Genomic DNA, 18,823 nt, shown 5'->3' on the forward strand with positions numbered 1-18,823 from the left:
CCCAAACCATTCTATGGCTCAGTGATTCTTGCCAAGAGTGTTGTGTCTGCCTTGGTCGGGGAATGGTGGAACTCAGGGGCACAGGGTAATTTACAGCCCAGATGCACAGATGGTTTCACAAGGTGACAGGCAAGCTCACGAGGACATGGCATTAGTGTTTATGGTCGCCTGAGCGCAGCGTGGCTCGGGAAACCCACCTGCTAGTCGTGGAGATAATGCAAAAGGCCTGCTCACAAACACGTACAGTGTACCGTCCCAGACACCTATCAGGCGGTGTCACCTGCGGCAGGTGCTGTCCGCCCCAGACCTATTTTGGTGTCCCCAGCGCCAGATGAGCCGCCCCTCTGCCGCCCCAGGCGCGGTGCAGCTGGCTCTGGCAGAGGAGCGGGGGGCTCTGAGGGGCTGCCGGCGGCTCTGGGCCTGACACCCTCCTCCGCAGCACGGCCACGAACGGCACAGCCCATACCCGGCCCGCTGACCCCCAACGAGCCCCGGCCATCCGCAGCGGGCCCCGCCCGGCCCGCGGGAGCAGCGCGGGCGGCGACGCCCGAGGCCCCTCCCGGCCGTTGCCGCCGTTGCCAAGCGCCCGGAGCCGCCTCAGCCCCGGCCCTGCCGCAGCCCCGGCCCCTGTGGGCCCCTCCGCGGCCATGGAGAACCTGTCCAGCCCCACCGCCGCCTTGGTGCTGGCCGATCTGCAATGGGAGCCCGGCTATGCTGTGCCCGTGGCCAACGCCGAGAACAAGGCGCTGGAGGACGAAGTGAGCGCGGAGAGAGGAGCCCGGCCTTCCCCCGGGCCGGGGAGGGAGGGGTGGATGGAAGGAAAGCTCACGGGTTCCGCGGAGCTGCCTGGGGAATCGGGAGGGCGATCCCCGAGCCCCGCAGGAGCAGCGAGTTGTCCCTTCCCTCAGCAAACTCCGGGTTTTCTCCTGAAATCCCTCATTTCCCTGCTTTGGAGGGATGTAGCAGCTCCTTCTTACGTTATTTTCTCATTAATTGTTGCAGTAGCTGTTTTTAGGTAATTGCAAGTAATAAGCGCTTAACCACAACCAGTAACTTGACGATTCTAACTCTTAAACAGCTGAACAAGTTGCGAAAGGAAAAAGAGGACCTGCAGAATGAGCTGACCAACTGTGAGGAGCGCATAGAGGCAATGACGTCTCATTTGAAAAACGTGAGACAAGAGATAAACTTCTCGCAGGTAAATCACCCCCTCTAGCAGGTCCGTGTAGTCAGATCTGTAACCTGAGTATCTCTCTGTGACTGATGTCCCTATCTATTTTGCCAGCTTTGTTAGAGATTTGCTAGGCCTTTATCCCAGGATTTCCAGAGGAAACAAAAGTTAAATTATGTACCCCAGTGATATTATTTGATGGTCATTAAGACCATCAGAATTCAAATTGCTGTACTTAGGAAAAAGCCAGGAAGGGTGCATTTTAGAATTCTTCCTGAATGGGGATTTTTGTAGATATTAATACAAAAAAAAAAAAAAGGTCAAGGAAAACACCAGTGTAAGGGGAAAAAGATTATAATACTTATAATGGTGAAGAATTAGTTGTGAAATGCTGGTGAAAGATTTAATTCACAGACATGAAAAATGAAGTGAGATCGTCAAGATCTAAGTCATTACCTACACTCTGAATTAACTGACCAAAAGGGCAAGGAGTCTTGAGAGAAATATTTACACCTTCCAGATAAAATATCCTGGGTGAAAAAGTCTTAAGAAACTTCCCTGCAGCTGAACAACTTCTTAATTTTTTTGGCCAGGTTCAAGTTAATTAAAGGAAAGAAAGGTTAGGCAATATCCAGGTACTGCTGTAGGCCAGCAGGGGAGGTCTCAGCACAGAACAATAAAATATTTTTTTTGCTGTGCCTTCTGGTTGTGATCACTGGTAAAGTCACTGATGACCAAGAGCATCAAGATTTTGATGTTGAAATGTTAAGATTCTAAATCTTGGGTGAAAAATCTAAGAACTGAGTTTTTAGGTCTACAAAAGGTTGATCTGTGAATACTTGATACAATGTGTACATATGTATATATAAGAATATGTGTATTTGAGACACTAAAATCAAACCAATAAATTTTCTCTGAAAATTCCTTCATTTACATGGTGAAACCACCTCTGACTTGGGATTCAATTATATATAAAAGAAAAGATTGCTGATGTATGACTTTTGTTTATTGTAAAATACTGAACTTTCTTATTCTGCAGACTCTTTACAAAGCCAAAGAGAATGAGATTGAAACTGAAAATCACTTTAAAGCCCTCGCTGAGAGAGAATATGGACGTCTCAAAAACGACATTAAACGACTGAAAGATGAGATAGCTTCCTTGAGAGAAAAGAAAAACACTCAAGAGGTAAGGTTTGAATTTTTGGAAGAGAGCACCTGTATTGCAAAATTTTATGGCTTGTCCTCACTTGCACATGGTAGTATAAGTCATGAATAGTTAATTATAATAAAGGTTATAAAGTGTGGTAGATGATCTGGATGAGCTTTCCCCTGTGTAGGCAAGTAGAGTGACACTGAGAATGTTATTGCATAGACTGGTCAAGACTTAGCAAATATTAATTAGATATAGAAAGAATTCTGTTCTTAATGCCAGATACACAGCCATGCATCCATCTCACTGTATTTCTAATTCTCACAGGTATTTTCTTAATGGTTTAAAAATCAAATGGTTGGTGGCAAATCTTTTCTACATAAAATTAACTTTGGGTCATGATTTCAAGATCAAAGATTTGATTTAAGTTACAAAATAATCTAATGCTACTCAGTTACAGGTGGTCTTCTGGGTTTGGAACTATCTCTTTTTCTTTCTATTCATTATTTAATTTTTTAAAAAAATTTTCTCTTTTTCTTCTTAAGTCTGTTTGTAATCTCCAGTCTCTCAGAATGGGTAGCAGGATGAAGATATTCACACTGTTCATTTGGATCTAGATTCTCTCATTTTTATGTCAGGATGTCTCTTCACCATCATGTGAAGAGGTCACATTTAAAAATTGATAGGTAGGATAAGGATCTAACAACTGGGCCTCAATGAGTAAGGGAGAAACTTTACCTTTGGGTGCCTCAGATCAGTTTATTATATGGAACAAATATGGGTATATCTTGCCAGAGGTTGACTTTCCTGTTTAAAATTATTTGCATTTTAAATTTGTGGCAACCTACTGGCTTGTGTCTTCTTTAAGACCAGGATGTCCAATAGCATTCCTCAAGTATAATTAATAAAAAAGAAAACTATCAGTTCTGTGGACAAGATACAGGTAAACTTGTTAACAGTAGCTTCAATTACTATTCAATGGATATTAGACATTTGGTATGGAACCTTTCATTTTCTCTTCTTTTATTAGAATACTATTAAAAAAACCACTAAGAAGCTGGAAAACCTAAAACAACAGATGGACTGGGATGAGGAACTTCTGGAGACTTGGCTAAAGGAATTAAACCGTACAGATAATGATGCCAGTGCAATCCAGAAGTATGCACTGCAAGATGAAGGGAAACTAGGAGTAAGTAGAAATGACAGCAATTCTCAGAAACCAAAGGAAGAACCATTTTATCACTCAAAGACCTTGTTATGTTATCAAGTCAGATAAAATGAAGACAAGATTTTTTACAACACTGGTTTGAGCCTGTTTTCCATTTGGCACAACAGTGCAAGTCTATATGAGGCTCATTTTGAAGTTGAGAGAGCAAGTTTTACAATAATGAGAGACATAATAGAAGACATTAATTTTCTTATTAATCTGGGTAAGATTTAAGTCTAAATTTTTTGAGAGTGTGCACAAATAGATAATAAAGTCTACGAAACAGTGCCATTGAATTAAGAGGAGTTTGTTCAAAAATTCACACCAAGTATGGGTGAATAGTGTAGGATTTCCCTTTAGAACTGAACTTATTAGTATTGCTGAGAACAAATTACAGCTGCTTCAGTAAAGCTACCTGGAATAATGGAAGACATAAACATATATGTCTGTATACAGAGGAATTCCAGTCAAAAGTTCAGAGTTTATAAGGGTGAGTTCCCAAGTATATTATTAATATAGAGATAAGTAACCCTGGTTATTATTCTTTTAAAATATTCTTTATTCTTTATTTATTAATATTATTATTTAAAATATTTAAATAGAGTGAGGAGAAATTCTATTTTTTACTCATTAAATACTTAACCCAAAAACTTTGGTTTACACACTCCCACTGCTGTATGCCAAGGACCACACACACATTTACACACATCAGCTGACAGTTACTTTGGCCTTGCTGAAGTTTGGTTCTTAAGGCCACTTGTATTGACCGAAAATTTTGGAGGCTACACTGTCAATTCTTTGTTTTCTAAAACACAATAAAATTGATGCCTCAATTTAAGCCCTGATTGTAACAGGGCTTTAAGAATTTATAAAATGTGATCTATTTATTTTCAAATACTTCATTTTCAAATATTTTCATATCTTTTCATTTTAGTCATTAAACCTTCAGATAGAAAAGTTGACCATGGAAGCAAACCAGAAGCGCAGAGCTCTGGATAATGAGCTTACAGAAACCATCACAGCTCAGGTTTGTGCTTGAGGTTCTCAAAGATCCCTTGTTTCTATGTGGCATTTTTAACTTCAGAAATCATGGAGGTGCTTTCTTTTAAACAGATGGAGCTTGACAGAGCAGCTGAAGATTTTCGCAGGGTTCATCAAGAAAGGCAAGAAGTCATCAGGCAGTGGGAGAATGCAATTCATCAGATGCAGAAAAGAGATCAGGAGATAGATCAGTGTGCTTTGGTAAAGCTGCTGTAACTGATCCATTTCTGGGGTTTGGGTCTGATGTGGGGTGGTTTTTTTGGGTTTTTTAACATCAAAACTACAGTATAATTTTCTGGGTAGCTAATTGTTTTACTTAACCTTTCAAAATGCACAATTTTCCTTCAGTAACTATAAATCTGTCAGGTAAAGTAAGCATCATTAGTGCTGGTAATTTTCCTGTTTAATTTCATCTGTTTCAAGTCTACCTGAAGTTCTGCTTAGCTTCTTTTTTCCCAGTTCAATCAATAAAGAATTATTTTATTTTCATAAGAGTTTACAGTGTCTTATTGTTTTTAAATTATTGGAATATTTTGGAAGTTTCCTGTCCAAAACCACTGTAGTGTTTGGTGTGATGTATCCATGGAATAAAGTAATTTTAAGAATGATAACTGGGCTGTCTCAGGCATATAGTAATCATAATAGGAATTGATCTTCTGGTTGTACCCTTTATTAATCTAACACAACTAATGCAAGCAAACCTAAAAAGTTTTTATCCTGACAGCTAATTGCAGAGATAAAACAGGAGATCCGAAACAAAGAAATTTTGCTGAGAGAGAAGACTGCCTTTTTGGTAAATGAAACTGTTAATAACATGGAATATGAAAAGAAAATCTTAGCTGCTGAGCGGGAAGCAAACAACCTCCGCAAGGAGTTCCAGGCTCAGGATACTCGAAGGACTCAGCTGCAGGATGAGGTAAGGGTGACCAAACAGTTCAGGAAAACAGACTGAAACTAGAACTGAGCACCAGATGGAGGAAATACAGGAATAGCATTTCCTTTTCTCTGGTTTTATACTAGGCTCTTAATAATTCAGCAAAATGTTGCTTTTCTCAGCCAAGTCCTGTTTATTGGGATCTGAGCCCTCAACTTAATCCTGTCGTTGAGAGTGGTGAAAAGATTGGAATCTATTCTCTGTTGTCTGGGTGTAAAATGATGAATTTTCTCTTAAATGGTCCAACACTATTAGATGACTCAGGAGGCTTCTTTCCTTTAGCAGACATAGACTGCAGTATTGTATAAAGATGAGAGAAATCTCTTCCAGATTCCAAACAATTCCTGTCCTGTGCTCTCAAAGGTGTGAGTTGATGGCCTGGTAGTGAGGTTATAATCCCTGGGGAAAACACCCAGTGCTTTCATGTGGCTTTCTAATCAAGAGGCAGTGGGATAGGGCTGCCCTGTGAAAAAGCCATGCTTGATGCTGTCCATACTGAATTTGCACTTAAACTTGGGAATGAGCTGCACTGCTAATTGCTTAAATGTCTGTAGAAGTATTTCTAAGAAGTAATTCAAGTTTCATGGCTCTGCTGAGGGGGGATACACTTGTATTACCTGAGTAAGTTTTTTCTTAACAAGAGAATGGTGACACTGGGGTTCTCAGCAAGCTCAGTGATTTTTGAAAAACCCTGCATCTGCTGTTGCCTTAACTTTGGGATAGCTTTTCTGTAGCAGGTGCTTTATAGACTGATCTCCTAATTAAACTGTAGGTGACTCAAACAAGGTGTAGGCTATTAGATTACCCTATAATTCATGCAAGCTTGAGGGTTTGTAGAATTGGTCGGTTTTCATCTCAAGCTGTGAGATTCTTGCTTGAAGTTTTTCACAATTAATGCTCTATGATGGGATAATAGAACAGTCTCCCCTCATTAGAATATCTGTGGGATGCACGTGAGAAACAAGGAAGGAAGGAGACAGTTCAGCCAACAACTTGTGACCTCTAAGAGACCTGCTATACATGCTTCTGATCAGTTTTCTTCATCTGTGAAAGTGAAAACAATTAAACTTATGCTGCTAAGTGATATTGTGAAGATGAAAGAGCTACTGATTGTATTCCTATCCTATTTAATGAGTGTATGCTGTCATGTATTTTTTACCAAATTAAATATCTCTGTATTTTTGTCACAGTGATATCTTAATCAAAATAATTTTATGTATCCAGCAAAGTTTGATGTAGAAATGTTTATTAGATATATAAGGTTATCCACAAAGAACTTCAGCCAAGTCAATTGTGCAATATAAAATAAAACCATGGCTCCACTATACAGATGCTGTTGGACAAGAACTGCAGTCCATAGCATCTCCATAATTCATGTTCTTAATTATTATTACTTTTTCCCAATACTCATACTGTGTAATTAGTCTATTGAATTTACTAGCTGGGCCAATTTACAGTGCCTCAGAATTTGCACCACTCCTCATTTGGAGAGCACTGTTTAAAAGCAATGGAATACTTCCCAATAAATAGGAAAATATAATTTTAAGTATCTTAACATGTACCAAAGTAAGTAAGAACTTTCTTGCTCAATTTTGTCATTTATTAGCTGCAGAATTTGAAATCTATTGTGAACAAAACTGCTTCTGATCTAGAGTCTTTGAGAACACAAATAACCAATCTGAAGAAAGAAATTCAGGAAAAACAAGCCAGGTAAGAAACAGACCTTTAAAGATAACATTTGTAAGGATTAATAATACAACCAAATCCTTGAGAAAGACAAGAACCTTAAATAATGCTGATGACTGAAACCTCCAACTTTCTAGTTATTCATGCATAGATTTGGGACTGGGTAATTTAGGCAAAATACTCTTGGTAATCCCTGTTTTTAAAGGGCGGGGGAAAAACAATCAGGCCCTTGCTTATCATAGATTGACATTTAGACTGAGGCAACTGCTCAGTCAGATTGCTGCTTCCTTTTGGCAGCATTGTCTAGGCAACCTACATTTAACTTCTGTTATTTTGTTTAGATTAAAACTTCTTAATGAAAAAAATGCAAGTCTTTCTGATAAACTGAAGCTTGCAATTGAGGAGACACTCACAGCAGAAGAGAAAGCTTTGAAGTTGGAAGAAATATTGAAAGAAGAAGAAAAAAGTGTTGAGGTAAAATGTTTTCCATGATTTCTAGAAATGAGGAGTTGTTTGTATTTGCAAGCTTTACATTTTAAATTATCTCTTTAATTTAAAAATTTTCTATTAAGATGAAATTAAAGTATTGATAGGACATGTAGCTATTTAATCAAATATTGAAGTATGCATGTAGGTAAGTCTGTGCTGAGAAAACTCTGGAGGAAAATAAATGATCCTAGTAATTCCAACTGTATTAGTTCAGGATACTGAATACCCTTCAATAAGGTTTTTAAAAAGTGAGAATCTTGTCAGGATGATTTTTCAGTATCACTGCCAAGAAAAACTTCTTGGCTTTAGTAAAACACCACCAAAATTTATTAACCTGCAAAGAGCTGTGATTTTGGCAAATAGTTTAAAAAACATTTAGAAAACTTTTAATCAGATTTGGCTGGCCTGGTCTGCTCTTCATTATTTTAATTCTACTACATGATACTCTGACACATCCAACTTGTGGACTGTTAAATAATTACTGGCTTGCTTTAGATTCATTTTTGTGAATAGAGATTTTGATCTGGGAAGTGGAATATACAAGCTATAATAAGGTGACTATTTTTTTAACATATAATGCCTAATAATACTTTTAAAAAATTGAAAACCCACTTCTTAGGTTGCAAATTAAGTAAAACTAAGTATAGGGAAAAAAATTCATCATCATCTGCTTAGCTGTAAAGAGATTTTGAATAAATGCAGTGTTGTAATGCAATCTTCTGAACTTTCCTGCATTTCAGGAAATCCTTATACTGTTTTGTCATTTTGCTACTAATTCTCTTAAAGTATTTTCACTATTTAGCTTCTGATTGAACATGACAGAAATATTCTTTTACATTTTGCTGGACATCTGAGCATTGGATAAGCTGAAGCTTTCATTGCTCCAGAATGACCAGGTTAAATTAATGTGACAGCAGGTGTCCCACATGACTGGCAACAAAGCTGTACCTCTGCATGCTCTCTCATACCACTGTGTGCTCCCTTTTTTCTTCTCCATTTTGTGTTTCCTAGAGCATGCATGTGAAATGATGCCTTGCAGTAGAGTGAATGTCATTTTTCAAACTTTTTAACTCCACAGGCATTAATCACACATTTTTAATACACTTTCAGAAACTAGAGATGGGATGTCTTTCTTTTATAGAGAGTTTCTTAAATTACAGGCCTTGCTGTTTTGGCTTTTCAGATAATTTGAAAACAAGTAATGATGTAGCATTTCATTAAAATGAAAACCCTCTTTTCTTCCCCTTTAGACAGTTTCCAGGGTGGCAAAAGCCTTAGCAGGGTTTCTTTACCCATGTCTGTGGCAGATAACCAAGATGACATTGAGCTTGGCAGCTCCACAGCTGCAGGGGAATATTTGAGCTAGGATGAACTGTTCTTGCACAATGTCTGTAATGTGTTAGTCAGAAGCCTCCCTTCCATCACCATTAGATACACATGGCTATTTGCTGCATCTGTTAATTTACTGTGAAGAGATATTTACAGGAACAATGTGGATGAAATGTCACTGTTTTGCTCTCTAGTTCTGTGGTACTTCTCCCTGTTCAATTTGTGGCAAAACACTGTTGAGCAGTGAGGCTTATTGAATGTCTCATCTCTTTTAACAACCTCACTTAAAGGGAGAGCAAGAATTTCTGTTCAAAAAATTAATTCTGATGTGCAATAAGGACCATGAGTGAAGGTCAAATCATGATCCAGTGTCAGTGGATGAATTTATAATTGTCATGAGCTTCAGAAATACAGCTCAGCATTTGGCACATGCTTAAAAATCAGTTTGCTTCCAGAAGAAAGTTCCTTTGTTCAAGCATGATGCAAAACCTACTGACATGTCCTACAGTCCATAATAATTTCATATTAAACTTACACTTGCCTTTTACATCTGGAGTTTTGAATTTGGAATTGCACTTACGGCAAGTTCAACTACAAAAAGATTCTGTTGGGTAGAATGGGCAATGTGATTACAAACCTTTAGAGAAGGCATTAAATTATCTTTCACCATTATTTAAGCCAGCAAGATGGTTACATACATATTAAATCCAGAATAAACACATTGTTAATCAATGTAGAAAAGTGATTTCTCAGGTGTTTTGCATATTAATTTAAATCTACATCTTCAAATTCTGTACCAGACTTGAGCTGAATGTAAATGAGTCCTTTGGAACAGGAAGGGGAAATCACATCACTTGTTGTAGGATGGAAACTGGCATGCTCAATGGCCTGAGCTTTGGATGTCAAGTAGTCTTTGGCTACTTGTGTGGGAGAGGTGGAAGGATGGAGGGAAAGAATAAAATTGTTTTCCTTATTAGGGTTATACAAATAATCTCAATTTTCATTGTTTTCAGTCCATTTCAGGTTACCTGAAATATTCAGCATTGTTTTTTATCCTGCTAAAATATCATTTTCTGCACTGATTTAGGTATTAATGGCAACTTCCCTCTGAGAGACTGATTTTGGAAAGTGTTATTTTTCAGAATTATTCCATCTTAGATAAACACACACGTACATATATGTGCACACACAGCGTTACAAAATTTAATAAACCATTGGAAAGCTTTGTATTATATTCCTCAAATATTCACAGATGCTGGAGGCAGTAAGGAGATTTTTTTGAAAAGAATGACAGGAATTTAGTTTTCTGAAAGGCTGAAAAGAAGAACACTCCTATAACTGGGAAAAAAAGTCATGTAATTTTAGGGTAGGATTAGATTTTTTAAAAATTAATAAAAAGTATTACTTCTTCTTTAAGTCAAATAGGTTTTTTTGCCAACCATTTTGAAGACTTAAAAATTCCATGTTCATATTAATGGATATTGTAATAATATTTTTTCTATCTATGATTAATAAAAACAATTTCTCAAAAATTAATTCTGATGTGATGAATTACTTATTTCTTCTACTTAATGATCTATTTGTCACCAGGAAAAAGAAAATGAAATGAGACAGTTAAAGGACCTACTTTTCAAGAAGACTCAGGAGTTAAAAGTGCAGAGTGATAAGGAGAAGATTATTCTGGCAGAAATTGAGGGAGGTCAAAAATCACTTAAAAGTCTCAAGAGTCGACTGTGCAAACTTGACACGGATCTGTTAAAGCAACAAGAATTAATATATAACCAGGTAAAATAATAATGTATTTTCGTACTATGATTGTTTCTTGAGTCTACTGATAGCACATTGCTTGAATTCTGTCATCTTGAACAGTTTTCCATTTTGGAAATGTTATGCAGTACCATTTGAAGTCTGCATTTATTTCTGTTTCTAGATGTACAGATAAAATTGAAATTACTGAAACTTGACAAAGTATATCACCTACATTTTGCATTTCTGTGTTTCATTATTTTTTGGATCTGCTGCTTTTACAACTAATTCCTAAAATCCATTCTTTACTTTGATCCCTCTGAACCACAGGCACCTCAGGGTATATTTTTAAAGCAATACAAGAGGTACATGCCAAAATCCTGTTATTTACTAATTGGATTATGTGCATATTTCCTATGCACCACTTTGAAAATTTGCTTTATATCAGCATCCAGTGGTAGCAACAAGATGGCAGCTCCATTGTAAGCCTCCCTACAGCTGCCTGTGCTGAGTGTGCTTTGTTACTCTTCTAGAAGATTACCCCAAACCATCACTGCTCATCAGTCATCTGAGATATTTTGCTAATGAGGTCTAAAAGCCAGAGAACAATAGCTTAATTGGGTGACTGTCTTAAAGCCAACATTTAGATCCAAGTTTATTGCTTATCTCAGACTATTAATTCTCTTCAAATTTATTTTAACAGGATTTTTATATTCAGCAAATACAGAGACGGCTGTCACGGTTAGAAGGGGAGGTTAATTCAGATGAAAAAGAAGTTTTGGAAGGAAAAGTTGCTGAACTTAAGAAAACTTTAGAAGAAAAGAAAAAGGCATATGATGCTCTGCAGTCACTGTACAGGAAACTTCAGGTAACTTCCTCAGAACATCATTTTGACTGTGTATCATTTAGAAACCTCAGCAAATTAAATAGATTGGGTCTTAGTAATTAAGAAGTTGGTATTAGACTAAAGGGTATCAGAACTTAGTGTAACCCAAGTGGAAAATTTCATAAATTCCCTATAACTTCCAGAAAAATACATCATTACTGCCCAAGTGAGACACCTTAGCATGAAGACAAGCATTGACTGTTGAAAGACAAGCTGAGCTTTCATCAACATGTGACTGACTGCTTGCAAATGGCTGAGTTTATCATTAGGCCCACGCAGAAATAGGAGAATGCTGTTTTGTAAAGCTATTACTTTTATAGTTTTCATAAATTCTTAAGTACTGTTGCATTCAAAGTTGTCCAGATTCCCCATGTAGCACTCTGCATAAGGACAGACATGCAGTTTGCAGAGCAGCATACTGGACACACCATGGTGATGGTTCCTGGTTCCAGGATTTCATCTCATTTAAAATTAACTGATAGCTTCTGCTGCAATTTACATTCACTGAAATAAGCTCAATAAAACTTATTTTGAAACAGAATGATGTCCAAATCACCAAGAGAACAATTGATAAGACAAGAGAAGAAACAAATGGTTTGATAGAGAAGATAGAAGAACTAACTCTTTTCAATGAGAGATCACTTCAGGAGTTAAAAAAAGCAAAACACATTAAGCAGGTACAGTATTATTTTGCAGCTTTACTAATACAGGACACTCTTGTTTGTTTGGGGTGTCATCTGCCTTCCACAGTGTTAGATCATTACAAACATTAGTATACCTTCTGTAGTTTTCTAATTTACACTTCTTTCATGTATTTGTTCATGTAACAACATGATTTTCAGGCCTGCAGAATCTAGAATATACTCCAAGACAGTTTTAATGGTTCAAGCGAGATATTACTGCTCCAGAAAGCTCCTTGTAAGGTCTCTTATTTTATTTGAAACCACCTAAACTGAAAAAGTTGTGGAAGGAAAAGTCTAATAACCCAAAACTCAGCCTGAATTAGAAAGTCTGATGAATTTGTATAAAACCATTCAGGAAACAGTCTACCCCTGTCACAGTCACCATGTTAGACTGTTGGCAAATGAGAAAATGACAAAACTTTTAAATGCAAAGCAAAAAGAGTTTTACAGTTGTGCATAAATGAAAGGTAAAATAATGAATAAATATTAACTTAATAAATTATTCATAATCTTAATTAAAACAATGATATCTTATTTTGATACCATTTGGCACTGATTAGGAGATGATGGTCGAAGATAACCTCTTAAAACTAGAACTGAAGCGCCTTCGAAATACTCTGTCTAATAAAGCAGAGAAAGTTCTAACACTGGAAAAACAACAGTTGGAGTTAAAGAAAGTCATAGCAGAAAGAACTGAGGAAATCAGGATCCATAAGGCAATGCTGGATTCCCAGATAAGGCTGCTGGATCAGGAACGGCATCACCTGAGGTAACTGTTCTTACAGAAATTCAAATTGTAACTTGGACCAAGTGCATTTTTTATGGGGATTTACTAAAAAGAGAAGCATTTCACCCAGCTTCGCCATTAGAGAAACTGAAGAGTAAATATATCTTGCTCTAAGTTATCTACCAAGACAGCTGAGGCCAACAAGAGATTCCATCTGTGACCCCCGCAGGCTGCAGCTTTAACCCTTTGGTGAACAGGAGATCAGTGGCTTTGCTGGGAGTGAGGAGCCTCAGCAGAAGTGAGAGGAAACCTCAGTCACAGACATCTTTTTACAGTTAACACTGTGTGTGTGACTCTGCCCTTTTCAAAATAATCTGGACATGTGAAACCATGTGCCTGGAGGTATGCCAAAATACTTGAAACAGAAAAGTTGCTTTTAAAGAGGGTTTGCTCCCAGCTGCTTGATAAAAATGTCATTTCTTTGATTCAAACAGTAAGACTGGTTTGCTTTGTGGTGTATTTTGTTTGATTGGGCTTTTTCTTAACTAATGAGCTTTCCATTATGTGTCCTATACAACAAATTCTTATTAATTGCATATGCACCCTCTTATAAAGCAATGACATAGAGATATCATTCCCCTCCTGTAATAATCAGTCCAAAGTATCTGGCATGGTTTTGGCCCTGAAATCCCAGTATCTAGATTCAGCCAAAAATGAACACCTCAGCAGCTCAGCTGCCCTGCTGACCACACCCCTCACAGTGGGAATTGAGTGATTTAGTGTGACTGAGAGCACAAACTGTGGCCCTCTTCCTTTGGTGACACCTAGCTGTGGGATATTTCCAGTGTCTGATCTGGGGCTGTTCCTGGCTGTTCTCACACTCATCCTGCAGTGGCAATGTTGAGGAACCATCAACAGGAGCAGCTGGGCAGCTCTGGGAGTGCATTGCCAAACCTGTAAATCTGGGGAAGAACTGTGGCACAGCCTCCTGGGATGCAGTGATGTGGGATGTGAAAACAGATTTGACTTTTACAACTTCAAAAGGCACATGGGTAACCAGAACAAGGGATGTTTGTGGCTGGGAGAGCACAGAAGACCACCAAGATGTGGTGCAGCACGATTCCTGGTACAGACTGCTGGAATGACATCAGGAATTTAAATTGCTGTATCAAGAACTGCCCACAAAACACTACCAGACAAACATTTTCTCAACCCATTTATTTTCTCCCCAAACAAATCAGTGCTGAATTTCAAGATCGCCTATGGAAAATTGATAAACTGAAACGCAAATATGAAATTTTTACTCTTTCCATGATGCCACCTGAAGGAGAGGAGATGAAAAGTCAGGCCTACTATGCAATTAAGGTATTTTATCAACATCATTCATTATAATTCAATTATTTAAGCTGTAGATTTCCCTGGGCTCTTAGACAACCTCCTTGCCTACTGCCTACTTTGAGTCTAATTGTTTTATGTTATCTGACACCACTGGTTATTTAAATGATCAGTAATTTCACAAGAACTTATGTGGAGCTTTAATTCTGAGCTCTTAGAAAACTTCAATGCTCAATATTTTACAAATACAGAAGAATTAGTGGTCAAGTAATAATCCACTATGAACTGGAAAGAACTTTTTCATTATTGGAATCTCACAGGACCTTAAGTTCTTCTACCTGTCAGTTATTTCCAGGTATTCATTTCACCATATGGGGTTGTACCTTGAAGAATATCTCCTTTCCCCTTTCACTTACCAATCACCTATGTATACTTCAGCTTTTCACTGGAAAAAAGAGAAAACTCTGTCTTTATCCAAAATGCAATACCCTGGTTCTTGAACAAGAATCTGTTTATTTTGATCTCCACAAAATATAGATGCTGCTGGCAGGACAAAGTGAGCTCAGGCAGAGAGGCAGGTATCCATAATGAAACACCTCAAAGAACTTCAATACTGTAAATAACTCCTCCTCCCAGTTCCCTAGGCACCCAGATCTCAGTTCAAGTGGTTTTAACCCCAAAATATTGCTACATAATAAATATTTTCTGTATAATTATCGTAGTATTTTCAGAATGTCTGCAGTCACCTAAAATATTGGGTTTGCTTTCAGGCTGCACAGGAAAAGGAAGCACTTCAGCAAGAAGGTGATGATTTGGATGCAAAGATCTGCAAAGCTGAAAAAGAAATCACGGCTATGGAAAACAGTTTGTGTGTACTTAAAAACTGGAACAGACACTACAAAAACTCTTTAAGGGCAGTCCCTGAGACAAGTATGTGAAATAGAAATTAGATAGAAAATAGAACTTAATTCTAAATACTACTTATTATTTAACTTTTGTGCCCTCTGCTGGCTCTGGAACCAGTAGCTCTAAAATCATTCTCCCTCATGAAGTCAGTTTACTTTTTCATAGTGATTTAGAATTAGTAGGAGAGTACTTAAAAACTCCTCAAACCTTGATGCACTGAAATACTGCCAACACCAATATAGTAATATTCTGAGATGCAGTTATTTTCAAGTGAAAATTGAGTTGTATGTACAGCAATAATGCTGCTTCATTGTTTGGGATCACAGGTGAGGAACTCGAGGAAAAATTGAAACTAGAAAAGGACAAAAAGGATGCTGATGAAAAATACAAATACAAAAAAAGAAAGATCAAGGAACTTCAAGAAAAGATCCAGGTAAAATACAAGTTCAGTTAGACAAGACTGCAGCATGTAGCTAAATCCATGCAAGTCATCCTAGAGGAAGAATAGGAAATTGTGGTACAAATTTTTTCTGCTCTTTTATTAAGATATGATTTTTAAAAGGTTCTACATCCCCTTTCAAAAAACGATTATTTGAATTTCCTTGAATCACACCAAAATTTCAAGGGTTTAGTCACATTCAGCTAGAAGTTTCAGAATCCCACACTGACAGCACTGACAGCTGCTGTTCTGGCAGCCACTAAAGCAGCCACATGTGCAGCACACAGCACCATGGTACCATCCTGCCCAGCACCACAGATAAAAATCCACACAGCTTGGGACTCTGGCATCTACACCCCGGGATTTTTATGGAAAAGTTTTATTAGCACTGAGGGTGCCTCAGTTAAACAGGATTAAATTAGCTGACTTGCAACTTAGCAGGCTGAGCACTAAATGCAGGCAAATGAGAGCTTTCAGTCTCAGGCTCTATAGCAAGGAATCACTCATGGTTCCCCTGGTTATCAAAAAGTCACCTGGACGTTAGGAAAGAGCAACACTTAATTCTGGTGTGTGACATTTCAGTTATAATTTTGTTAGGCAGAAAAAGCAAAGGCACATGGTCATATTCCACATGATTGTTCTAAGCCCTGAGTCACTGCCTACAGTCAATAATCATTCCTATTGCTTATTCTACCACCACAGGACACAGCTCTTATTTCAGAGATGTTATTTCTTAAGGTAAAGAAAAGGGACACAGATCCTCATCAGGGAGTAGGTCCTGGTATATAATGAGGTGTTACAGCAAACGCATTCCTGCCTTTTAATTGTTTTAAGTTCTATTTATTTATTTATTAAAGAACCCAGTTGCCCTTATGGAACTGATTTTATTAATTCTAGTCAAAGGTATCCCTCTTCTACAGGAAACAATGTTGGGGTTTTTTCAGGCTAGGTTGGTAAATTGGTAGGGTGCAAAGTAAATAGTTTGTGGCCACTAGGAGATGTATCTTAAAAGAGATACCTGTAACTTCATTACCACTGCCTTTAAAAGAGACCTAAATTACTGGGAGTTTCTTTGTCCAGGTCTGTATCCACCAAACAGTTGGACTGGCATAAAGTTTTGAGTTAACATTAGCACTAATTGCTTGAGTTACATTTAGAAACAAGTAGTAATGACAACAGACCCCTCCACAAATACAAAAAGTGAAAGGATACCAAACCTGCTTTATAAACTAATATTACTGTTCAAATGGATTTGCAGAGCATGCAACAACACTTTAATGTGATACAGACGCAGCAGGCCCTCCTCAAAGAGCAAAAGAAGGAAAAACAAGCTCTTATTTTCCAGCTGAAGAAAGACATTGAAGAACAGAAGCCAAAACTAAACAGGGTTATAAAACAGGTTTGTGTGTTTATTGCTGACAACCTCTAACTTTATAGGCAGTAGTGTGGGTTAAACTCTGTGGTTTTAACTTAGCAGGTTTCTGAAAAAGTGTTGTATTTTCATAAGAATAATGTTGTAAAAATATTTGTGTTAAGTGTTCCAAGCTATCCAGAGAAATTGAGTCTCAGAGGGAAGGTGGAACAGAAACACTGGAAGAGAAAGACATTCATCTTCGGGAACTGAAAGCCTTCAACAAAACCATTAACCAAGTGATAGCTGATGTTCTAGAAGTAAACCCTGATTTATTTGAAGCCTTTCAAATGTACTTTGACAAGGTGAGCTTTCCATTTAGCTGCCACCAAAATCTTGAGTGAGAGCTCTAGCCTATTACTGAGTTTCTTTCAAGGACAGCTCAGAATATGGGAAAGCAGGGAAGTGAGCACCTGCTTCCAACATCTCTTCCAATGCCAAGCACTATAAATGCTCCTGATATCCCAATCCTATTATACAGCCATCAGGTCAACTTGTTTTTTCTTTCCAAATTTTCTAGTACAATTTAGAGCTTCCTGTGGCTCTTTCTCCCAGCGGTAGTCAGATTTCTCAGACCCCACAGAGCTCACTACCTTCTACCAGGTAAGTTCTAACACTCTTGGGTTGCTTTCAGGTTTTTATAAGATAAAGTTTAAACCAGCAAAATTAGTCCATAACTGAAAGAATTCTTTACTCTTGAAGGTCATCTCTATTTTATTTTTGCTGAAGACTCCGTAAAAACTTTCTCCATATTCTGTTTTAGTTTACTACATTCTTCTAGCACGAGGACGTTTACTTCAGCATCCATCACAGTTTAGAAAACCCAATAATTACAGAATAATTACATTTACTTTTGTTTACTGTGCTCTAACTAAAAAAAAGTGGTTTGATGTTATAAAAGGACTATTTTGAGCCACATTTTACACTTGGTAGTGTGAACATTCCTTCCTAATTAAATAGAGAAGATATTGATGCTTTTACTGGTACCTTTTTCCCCTGTTCAATGTATGCTCAAATAGAACCTGTGTCATGCTGACCAGTTATGATCCAACATTGCCAGGGGTTACTGAAGCCATTTAGTGGTGGTGGCTACAGAGATCTTTTAGGGGGTTTCTGGAATGAACATGGCTACTGGGTGGCTTCATTGTGAGCCACCCTTGGTAGCAGTGCTTTAGATGCAGGGATTTCTGTATCCTAATTAGTAAATTTTTGTCTTTCAGAGGTCCTAGTAGAAGAACTTCAGCCTCTAGTGAGGTTTCACCAGCCAAAGTGGTGGAGCTGACCCTGCCCATGCCCACCCCTGAGGAAGCAGCAGCTCTTGGCTCACAGCCAGCCAGCAGGGGCAGCACCTCTGGGATTTCTGAACGCAGGAAGACTTAAATCATTTTTTGAAGGCCACAGTAGTTGAGATTTCTTAATTTCTGCAACAAACTTATATCCATGGAGTTACCTGGAAGACTCGCAGCTGAAGTACAATTGTCGTTGTGTGGTTCTGCCACTCACCTTTGCAGATCTCCCTGAAAACTATGTAACCTTTTCTTCAGCAACACAATTGCTGCCTCCAAGCACTTGCAAGCAAATCCCCCCCACTGCTCAAACCAAGGGTTCACACTTGAGCTTATCTAGACAATAAATGGTGTTGCAAAACTTGCTCTTTTGCTTCAAATTGGGGTTTGGGTTTTT

The 18,823-nt window shown here is 38.0% G+C and overlaps 1 protein-coding gene across 1 annotated transcript; it reads left to right on the forward strand.

Moving 5' to 3' along the window:
* The first annotated feature begins 601 nt into the window (after window positions 1–601).
* On the forward strand, window positions 602–18,806 carry CCDC39 (coiled-coil domain containing 39). Its single transcript, XM_059855716.1, has 20 exons — window positions 602–758; window positions 1,079–1,198; window positions 2,211–2,357; window positions 3,352–3,510; window positions 4,463–4,555; window positions 4,642–4,770; window positions 5,294–5,485; window positions 7,110–7,213; window positions 7,531–7,663; window positions 10,598–10,792; window positions 11,457–11,621; window positions 12,179–12,316; window positions 12,883–13,091; window positions 14,291–14,414; window positions 15,155–15,314; window positions 15,617–15,723; window positions 16,988–17,128; window positions 17,266–17,445; window positions 17,661–17,743; window positions 18,361–18,806. The coding sequence occupies exons 1-20, from the start codon at window positions 648–650 to the stop codon at window positions 18,518–18,520; spliced, it is 2,850 nt and encodes a 949-aa protein (XP_059711699.1). The 5' UTR covers window positions 602–647; the 3' UTR covers window positions 18,521–18,806.
* Window positions 18,807–18,823: the final 17 nt, after the last annotated feature.

Source organism: Haemorhous mexicanus, chromosome 10 (genome assembly GCF_027477595.1).
Source record: "Haemorhous mexicanus isolate bHaeMex1 chromosome 10, bHaeMex1.pri, whole genome shotgun sequence".
In the NCBI taxonomy this organism is placed as follows: domain Eukaryota; kingdom Metazoa; phylum Chordata; class Aves; order Passeriformes; family Fringillidae; genus Haemorhous; species Haemorhous mexicanus.

What these genes read in the sequence shown, in the direction of transcription:
- CCDC39 (XM_059855716.1), top strand. Translation starts at nt 648, where the DNA reads ATGGAGAACCTGTCCAGCCCCACCGCCGCCTTGGTGCTGGCCGATCTG. An exon ending in AAGAGATAAACTTCTCGCAG is followed by an intron (nt 1,199 to 2,210) that starts GTAAATCACCCC and finishes CTTATTCTGCAG; the next exon opens with ACTCTTTACAAAGCCAAAGA. An exon ending in AAAAGAAAAACACTCAAGAG is followed by an intron (nt 2,358 to 3,351) that starts GTAAGGTTTGAA and finishes TTCTTTTATTAG; the next exon opens with AATACTATTAAAAAAACCAC.